The sequence below is a fragment of the Phyllobates terribilis genome, unplaced genomic scaffold, assembly GCF_046119375.1.
Source record: "Phyllobates terribilis strain yellow unplaced genomic scaffold, ASM4611937v1 Scaffold_4__5_contigs__length_816908805, whole genome shotgun sequence".
NCBI classification, from domain to species: domain Eukaryota; kingdom Metazoa; phylum Chordata; class Amphibia; order Anura; family Dendrobatidae; genus Phyllobates; species Phyllobates terribilis.
The window spans coordinates 213,762,108-213,772,105 of NW_027362764.1; the positions used below are offsets into that span (position 1 = coordinate 213,762,108).

The 9,998-nt window shown below is 44.1% G+C and overlaps 1 protein-coding gene across 1 annotated transcript; it reads right to left on the reverse strand.

Moving 5' to 3' along the window:
* Nucleotides 1-1,105: 1,105 nt before the first annotated feature.
* On the reverse strand, nt 1,106-2,812 carry LOC141264637 (zinc finger protein 862-like). Its single transcript, XM_073676910.1, has one exon. It carries the CDS (start codon nt 2,810-2,812, stop codon nt 1,106-1,108), a length of 1,707 nt encoding a protein of 568 aa, XP_073533011.1.
* Nucleotides 2,813-9,998: the final 7,186 nt, after the last annotated feature.

The following is a 9,998-nucleotide window of genomic DNA, read 5'->3' on the forward strand; positions in this document are numbered from 1 at the left end:
TTCTACTGTATAGTGATCCCCTGACAAAGGCTGGATGCTGAAACGCGTGTCGGGGTGGGCGCCATTTTGCAGCAGGAGTTATATTAACCAGGCGTTGAGTATCTGACTGTTACGCTATAAATCTAGGTTTTCACAAGTGCTTATATTGATAAATGATCTATCTCACAGTGCTATATGCTATCTAACTTCATTGGAGCATGATCACATTTTGCACAATTTAAATGACATAGGTCTACATCTATATACTATTGATGTATGATTTATTGACATATTCAGCATTAGGCACTTTATTGAATCATTCATGCATGATTTACTGACATAATAATAATAATAATATTAAGCATTAAGCACTTTATACAATTATTTTATGACGTAATCATGCACTTTATGTTGGCTATTATATGTGATCATGTTATAATTAGGATTGTAGTTTCCATCCTTTCATATTCCTGCTGTGGTGCCCCCTTTCTCGCAATTGATTTTATATCCCTTTGTTACCCGTGTTGTTACCTGCATTAAAGAAGTTGGATAGGGCATCAATGTATTATCGGCCGGGGTTCCGCACGTGGCACCCCCGCTGATCAACTGTTATCGGTGTCGGCGGCGGTCGCCGGCCGGAAGTGCTCACCTGAGGGGCTCCGCTGTCAAGTGGTAGTGGCCGCCGCGTTGTACTGCACTACGGATAGGGCATCAATGTAAAAGTAGTGGATAACCCCTATAATTGATGAAAAAAATATTTCAACATTATTTATTGGACTTTTGTTTCAAAGTTGCTTTTCTGTTTCCTCTATCTGTAGTCACAATATATCATATTTCAGTCACATATTATCTTGAATACTGTATGTAGTATGAACATAGACATCAATGTTATATACAGGATAATATGTGACTGGTGTAATATCTGTACTAATAGTATGTTATATACCAGGGGTCGACAAAGTTGTTCAGAATCTAGGAGCCAGCCAAAAAATTTAGGAGCCAGAATTTTTTTTAAGCAAACTTGTTTTTAATTTAACAAAAAAAACATTACAAACGTTATAAACAACATTTTACTTTTAAAGATAATAAATATTATATTTTGATATTTTAGATTTTAGGCAACATTCTAGTGTTTTTCACTTTGCTTTTTGTGGCCATGAACATGCCTTGTGATTTTAGAGCTGAAGTACCAGTGGTCCACAGCCTTGGCAGGATCAAACGCCTTCACAGATGGCCCATTCATGGTGATCATAAACAAGTCACTTAAACTTTCTTCTTGCATCCTTGATCTGAATTTATTTTTGACCATGTTCATCAAACTAAATCCTCTTTCACAACATGAGGTTGAGACAGGGAGCACCGCCACAATCGACAACAGGTTTCCCAGAACTGGAAATCTCTCGGTGTTGGAGAGTGCCAAATCCAGAAGCTCACACAGTTTCTTTCCTTTTCCAAGGACCTTAAACTCATACCACTCATTGAGGAGTGAGTGAATGCATTGGTCATCACTTTCAGGTGGAGATAGCTGTTTACGAAAATGATGAGCCAATGCAGTAATCTCAACCACACCGTAGTCTTGCAATGTTGTTCCTGCTGGCCAGGCAAAGGTGTCAAACACTGCGGTGGATCTTTCAATATTTATATCACTTAGAAATCGCACTGTCAAGTATTTAACTGCCTGATTAATTAAATTAGCTTTTTCCTGCTGAATTGATGCAGCTACAGTGTTGCTCAGTCCATGTAGCTGTACATTTTGAAACAGTCCTTGAAGAGATGTTCCTGAGACAAATCTGGCCTCGTGTTGTTTTGGTGCATCTCTAAGTGAATTGATTGTTGAAATTGTGCTTTTCACATGCAACTCAATTGTGCTTAAGAAAAGCTCTTCCCTTTGAAATATAAGTGACAAGTTTTTAAGAATTTCCAGATAGTCCAGTAGGAAATGGAGCATGTGAACAAATTTAAAATCTGTGAGCTTTCTCAGTAAACCATGGGCAGCTGCAGAGGCACTGTCTTTTTCCGCAGCCACACTTTCTAGGTGGATTGTCACGCATTTCCAGTCTTTGACAAGTGCAGACAGAGCACCGACTTTGCTTGCTACCCATCTGACATTATGCAAGTATTGGAATTTCAGAATTGTAAGCTGCAGGTTTTCTGCTACTTGCTTCAGCTGTCGCATTCTCTTAGGTGAGTATTGATAAAATTGGTAGAGTTTCTTTAAAATAGAGTCAAAATCATCAATTAATTTAGCTTGTTTTACTGAACTTAATACACTTAAGTTCAATCGGTGTGCAACACAGTGAATGCCAATTAAATGACTGATGTTTTGGCGTATTTTCTGCACCAAGCCATTTTCGGTCCCAATCATGCTGGCAGCACCATCTGTACCAATGGCAATCAAGTGACTTGAAGAAAGCCAGCCTACAAGACCAAGTGTTCTAAGTTCTTCTGTGAGCGCTTCTAAATATCCATCTGCAGTAGCCATTTCAAGAGGAGAAACAGAAAGAAATACTTCTTTGACCCTGTTGTCCTTGATGTACCTGACATACAGAATCAGTTGTTCAACCCCTGCTTTGTCAGTTGAGCCATCTAGCATGAAGCTGACATATTTTGCCTCTTTGAGCTCACTGATTAGGTTTTTCCTGATTATTTCTGCAATATGGGAAATGAATTCTTTGCATCTTTTATCGTTTGCATATTCCTGTCGCACAGCACTCCCTAATTTCTCCGTCAACTCTAGCAACCCTTCAAAATCTGTGAAAGGTCTGTTGTTTTTGGCAATATAATAGGCCACATTAAATAGAATGGTCATATGTTTAAAAATGTCTTCATCCATTTTCCTTATACAAGCAGCCAATGGAGTAGCTTCTGGAGCCAACGCTGCATGTTTAGCCTCCACACAATTTAGATGCTGGAGAGACTTTGCTGCTTTTTGAAGGTTTCAAGTTTAAAGGGTCCTGAAAATCCTTTTACGATCCTAGATGCTTGGTCAGCAATGCCAGGGAAGGAAGCACAAATCTCGCATATAGCTATACCAGGTGTATGGTCAAATTTAAGCCATGCGAGTTCTTTACACCACTCTTGCCTAAATCTCCTGGGTCCAGCAGTTTGACAACGGCTTGTTGATGGGGACTCCTCTGCTGGTGGGTCAACTCTTGTTTCTTCAGTTACCTGTTGCCCGGCACTTTCTACCTGTTGCACTGCGCTTTCAAGAGAGGTATTTGTAAAGAACTGTGTCATTTTCAGTTGCTTTTCATTTTCTGGTATTCTCTCTGTTGCTCTGCGCTTCATTTTTTTCCTGAACCCAGAAAAGAAAAAAAAAAGTGCACTTTGCTCTGCTATGCCAATTATAACTTACACATGATCTCTTTACCCTTCTTTGTCCGAGTGGACGAGGCAGTACTCCGGCTTCGTTCTCCCGGCGGCACCCGACTTTGTTCTTCCAGCAGCACTCCGCAGTCCGCCATATAGTACCCATATAATAATGGGATACACTGTGAATATACTGCCATATAGTAACCATATAATTACAGCATATACTGTGTATATACTGCTATACCCTACTTACAAAAAGATTTAGCAATGTAGGAAACTCCATTCAGTGGTGGTCCAGCAGGATAGGGTCTCTCAGCACTTCTAGAGAAGATTAAAAATCAATCTGCCTTATTATCCATATATTTTATTTTCTAACCATAAGAAGTTTCAAATCCTTTTTTGTAGGAACAACACTTTTCTAAATCAATGAAACAACATACTCACCTTAAATGTTTTTTGGAGGGAAAAGTAAAGATAAATTGTTGTTCCGTTTTTTTCTTGACATTTTTTTTTTAATTTTTACGAATGCTTTAAAAATTGCTTTTTAAAAAAAAATAAATAGATGTCATTACATTTATAAATTTTTTATATTCTCAGTTTTTTTCTCAGAAAAATCAAAGAAACTAATTTTTTTAAAAAAATGCCTGTTCCGTTTTTTTGTTGACAAACTGTACATATAGACCCCCTCACACACGGCGTCTCCTCGGGGAGCACGGCCTTTGTATGTACTTCCACAGGTAGCGGGAGAGGAGAACGGGCCCCCGGCCACAGCGATCCTTCCCCCGTAACCCAACTCTCCCTGTCCAGTCCCGGAGCATAAGGGGGGCGGAGCAAAGTGGAGAAGGCGGCCTGAGCGATACTGTCCCTGCTTCCTCCGATTGGATGACTCCGTGCTGGAGGTGGGATTGGTTTGAGAGTATTTTTTTTTCTTCTCAACTCCTCAACTCCTCAAGCACCAGGCAACATTTTCTAGGCGCCAGACATTTTCTAGGCGCCACTGGCGACCAGGCGCCTGGGTTTGTCGAGCCCTGTTATATACCATCATATATTATCATGTATATGACATCTAATGTCTGTAGTTAGTATATCATATACTAATCTATCTACTGTATGCGATATCCTATGTGCACAGAGATCCAATGTTATATACAGGATAATACCTGACTGATATATATATATATTATACTATAGGAACAAACACCAGATATTATACACGTCACATATTATCCTGTATAGAACATCTGATGTCTGTACACATAGTATAGCACATCCAGCATAGAGGAGAATATGTGACTGGTATATGATACAATGTGACTACAGATACCAGATGTTATATACAGGATAGCATTTGATGGTATACTAGATGGTGGCCCGATTCTAATGCATCGGGTATTCTAGAATATGTATGCGGCCGACCGGGCGCAATCAGCAAAGCGGTGTTAAAATTTGGCGCCTATATCGCAGATTGGTCTCGGCCAGCGGTCGCAACTAATCAGCAGAGCATGGTTTAAAATTGGCACCAATAATGCTGATTGGTTGCGGCCAGCGAACGCGACCAATCAGCAGAGCGTTGTTTAAATTTGGCACCAAAATTGCTGATTGGTCGGGGCTGGCAGCCGCGACCAATCAGCAGAGCGTTGGTTAAATTTGCCGCCAATGTGGCTGATTGGTCGCGGACGCCAGACGCGACCAATCAGCAGAGCGTTGTTTACATTTGGCGCCAATCTGGCTGATTGGTCGCGGCTGCCGTACGCGACCAATCAGCAGAGCGTTGTTTAAATTTGGCGCCAATGTCGCTGCTTGGTTGCGGCTGGCGTCCGCAACCAATCAGCATAGCGTTGTTTAAATTTGGCGCCAATCTCGCTGATTGGTCGCGTCTGGCGTCCGCGACCAATCAGCACAGCAGTGTTTAAATGTGGCGCCAAAATCGCTGATTGGTCGCGGGCAGCGTCCGCGACCAATCAGCATAGCGTTGTTTAAATTTGGCGCCAATCTCGCTGATTGGTCGCGTCTGGCGTCCGCGACCAATCAGCACAGCGTTGTTTAAATTTGGCGCCAATCTCGCTGATTGGTCGCGGCTGGCAACGGCGACCAATCAGCAGAGCGCTGTTTAAATTTGGCGCCAATCTCGCTGATTGGTCGCGGCTGGCGTCCGCAACCAATCAGCACAGCAGTGTTTAAATGTGGCGCACAAATCGGTGATTGGTCGCGGCCGCTATTTAAATGTGGCTGCCTGCGACCAATCACCGATTTGGGCGCCAAATTTAAATATCGGCCGCGACCAATCACGATCTTGGCTCCACATTTAAACACCGCTGTGCTGATTGGTCGCGGACGCTATTTAAATGTGGCGCCAAAATCGGTGATTGGTCGCGGCCAGCGTCGGCGACCAATCAGCACAGCGGTGTTTAAATGTGGAGCCAAGATCGGTGATTGGTCGCGGGCAGCGTCCGCGACCAATCAGCACAGCGGTGTTTAACTTTTGCGGTAAGATCAGTGATTGGTCGGGTCCGAAGACTGCGACCAATCATCGAATCGTCTTGGTGAGGACCGGGGAGCGGCGCTGCCTGTGCGGCTACTTCCGCAGCGAGAACCCGGGACATGAGCGGGCGCTCGCAGCAAAAGTATCCCGACCCGCAGCGCCGCTCCACGGTCCTCCTTTCCGCATGGAGGTCAGCGGCGCCGGCGGTCGGGGTCCTACCGCTGCTACCGGCCAGGAGATGAGCGCCTCGCATCGCTCATCTCCCGGCTGCATCTCCGTCCCGCAGATGGGTCCGGCGGTCGAGGTCCTTCTGCTGGTACCGGCTGGGAGATGAGCGCCACGGGCCGGTCATCTCCCGGCTGCATCGCCGCTGAGCTCCGTCCCGCAGATGAGCCGCTAACGGCCACCATCTTTTTTCAGAAATCCCGCGGCGCTGATTGGCTGCTGCCGGACGAATGAGCGACGCGGGATTTCCAGGACAGACAGACAGACGGGATAAGACGATTATATATATAGATATACCATCACATATTATCAGTATAAGACATTTGATATTTGTACTCATAGTATAATATATATCAGTCATCTATTATTCTGTATATTGTATGTGCTATACTACAGTATGTGCACAGACATCTGATGTTATATACAAGATAAAATGCAAATAGTATACCGTAATATTTGATGTCTGTATAACAGTATGTCTTATATCATTCACATACTATCCTGTATATTGTATGTGCACAGGCATCTGATGTTACATATAGATAATATATGACTTGCATAATATCTAATGTCTGTATCACAGTGTATATTCTATCACATATTCTCCAGTATTTTGTATGTACTGTGATGTAGCAGACATCCCTTTAATGGTTCAGTGTGTTTGAATGACCATGTACCTTCCCCTTTAATTGACTGGTCACATGACTGTGACATCACACAGGTCCTTATGCACACAGAGGGTGTGGACACATGACTCTGACATCAGTTAAGGTCCTATCAATGGATGTGTGCATGAGTGCTGCAAGATATAAAAACCCTGTGTGTTCCTGTGTGAGGGTGTTCCGGTGTGTAGGAGTTCCTATGTGTTGGGAGCTCCTGTGTGGGCACCGTGTGAGAGACACGAGGCTGTTCCCTGTGTGTATGGGGGGAACACCGCTCGTGGGAGGCTTGGTGAGGCCTGGTGGACTCCGGTGGAGGTGAAGCCTGGATCCCTGTGTGTGTGGGATGCCAGTAAGCCTCGGAGTGCCACACAAGCGTCCTGGAGGGTGAAGCCTGGGTATGTGAAATATGCCAGTAAGCCTTAGGGGGTGGAGGGCTGGAGACCACGTGTGGTCAAGCCTTAGAGTCACAGTGGTGGCGGACTGAAAGCCGATAAAGGTAATACTCTTTATGTTATGGACATTTTCATGGACATTGTTTTATTACCTTGCGGGAGGCTGTAATTAGAGCCAAGTGGGCCGGTCTGCCACTTGGGCTCGTGGACATGTTGTATGGGAAATACGGTTTATGACGTGTAATAAACTGTGGATTGTGAAAAACGGCAAAGTAGTTGCTGGTGTGCAGTGATTGACGCAGCAAAGCGAGTATCCCCCAGGATAATAAGTAGCGCTGCCTTACAGTACTATAATATGTAAAAAGACATCTCATGTTATATACAGGATAATTTGTGAACGGTACAACATCTGATGTTTGTACTCACAGTATAGTATACAACAGTCACATATTATCCTGTATATACCATCTGATGTCTGCAGTCATAGTGTATCATATAACAGTCATGTATTCTCCTGTATACTGGATGTAATATACTATGTGCACAGACATCAGATGTTATACAGCATATGTCACCGATATATCATTCACCAGTCACATATTCTCCTGTCTCCTTATTTCTAAATGTAACCAGGTCTACAACAAGGAAAGCATATGACTGTAGTCACTTATATTCAGCTTTAAAGAAGTCTCTAACTAACTCCCCCCCCCCCCCTTCTGATTCTGTGTAAATGTTAGTGTACTGTAGTGTGACCGTGATAATATATTCACCTAGCGCCTTCTCCAGTATGCAACGCTGTTCTGCTCCTCTTCTGAGTGACTCCATCACTCTTCAGCTCACTTTATGCTTAATGTAACGTGGAAGTCTGTTTTATAATGTACGTCTATGGACCCTTGTTATGAGCCTCATTTATATTGTAAAAGTCACTTCCAGGGCACGCAGAGCGCAGAGAGACCTGGAGAGTCTGCAAAGCGGTGACGTCACTGAGAAAAGGAGCAGAACGGCGCTGGTCCTGGAGAAGGCGGCAGTAGTTTAGTATATTAATAAAATGACATACACTATACTAACATTTACTCAGGTTTAGAGAGAAAAAAGGAAATGTGAGGTTTCTTTAGGTGGACTGTTTTGTCTATTTTACAATAGAGACAATATATTAATCAGTTCTGAAGACATCATGCAATTTACCAGCTGCATACTTTTTGTATGCTTTCAATAGCTCAAATTTCTGTAGTCCCTCTGCCACTGCAGATTGCTAAATAGTGATAGAGCGTTGTGCACATACTGTCATGATTCCTCTGTATTGCCAGCGTAGTGATCGCAAGTATGAATTTGCATAGTTATGGTCAAATGCCGACTAGAGTGTCAGACACCTCTCGCAGTGACACACCGATAAAAGTGAATGAGAATCTAGTCAGCATTCAACCACAACTATCCCATCATTACTCCGGCTTTATCTTTTTGAGGTCTTGTAACTTCTGCTCCCTTTATGAAGCAGCCATAGGTAAACACAAAAAAAGATTGGCCGCTGCTGTGTGCGTGCCCCTAGGTCAAAATTTGCCAGGCAGCCCCTGGTGCCGCCGTCCATAACCACTAAAAATGTGCCTCTGCATTGAGCAGAAGAGAACGGCAAGCTTTATTCCTGCTACCCTTAGTACATAAGTTTTATTGTCAGTAAAAAGGACTTTATTTTTGCAACCTCATCTGGTTTCTTCACCGTGAGTTTAAAGGGGTTCGGTGCTGCACAATTGATGCCAGAAATAATCCTGAAAGTGTCCACCTCAGAACTACAACCACAAGCACACACCCAGGGACCAATATGTAAGGTGTTTAGGGGCGCGGAATTACATGTCGGCTGAATTTCTCCCTTACATATCTACTAAAATTAGATTCATGATTTACTGTTTTAGGCCTGTTTCACACATCCAGATATTTCCGGTACTAGAAGAACCAGTACCGGAGATATCCGTGTCTGTGTCTACCTGTGTGGCAACCATGTTCCGCATCAGGATCACACGTACCGGCGCCTGGGAATCAGAGGTACAGTTAGTGCTGTTCCCAAGTGACGGGTGCTGAAGGCATCTGTCATCTTTGTCCCTTGCTTGCGCTGTGGTCACCAGCAGGGGACAATGTTGACAGTTGTATTGTGCCCCCGCGGTGTCCGGCAAGTGTTAAAATAAGAATAAATTAAAAAACACATTATACTCACCTGTCCGACATACTGTCCCACGCTGTAATCCATCTGACCGACAATTCTCCATCAGCTTTTGCATTGGCTTGAAGCGACCGCATATGCTGAGGAGCAGGGGAGAATGACTCTCTCTAGCGAGCGGGCTCCTGACCTGCGCTGAGGTCAGTGAGCAGTGTCCTGTCACTCATGAGCCCAGCGCAGGTAAGGGCCCTCTCGCTGGAGCGAGTCATTCTCCCCCGCTCCTCAGCGTTTGCTGTTGCTTTAAGCCACCGCAGGCGCTGATGTAGAATTGTCGGTCATATGGATTACAGTGTGGGACAGTATGTTGGATAGGTGAGTATTATGGTTGTTTTTTATAGGGGACAATGGCTTCAGGGAATTAGGTGTAAAGGTGAGCATAATGTGTTTTTTATTATATTCTTATTTTTACACTTGCTGGACACAGCGGGGGCGGAATACAACTCTCAACATTGTCCCCTGATGCTGCTGATCGCAGTCCAAGCAGGGGACAATGATGACAGATGCATTCAGCACCCGTCGCTTGGGAACAGTGCTAACTGCACCGCTGATTCCCAGGTGCCGGTATGTGTCACACGGATAACACACGGATGTCATCCGTGTGGGACATTTTGCAGTCCGTGCAGTGTGAAAAAAAACGGAGATGTCAGCATGTTTTGCCCATGGACACAAGGTAGGTGGAAACACACTGACCTGTGTCAGTGTCTCCAGTACGTGTGAAAACTGTCACCACACATAGT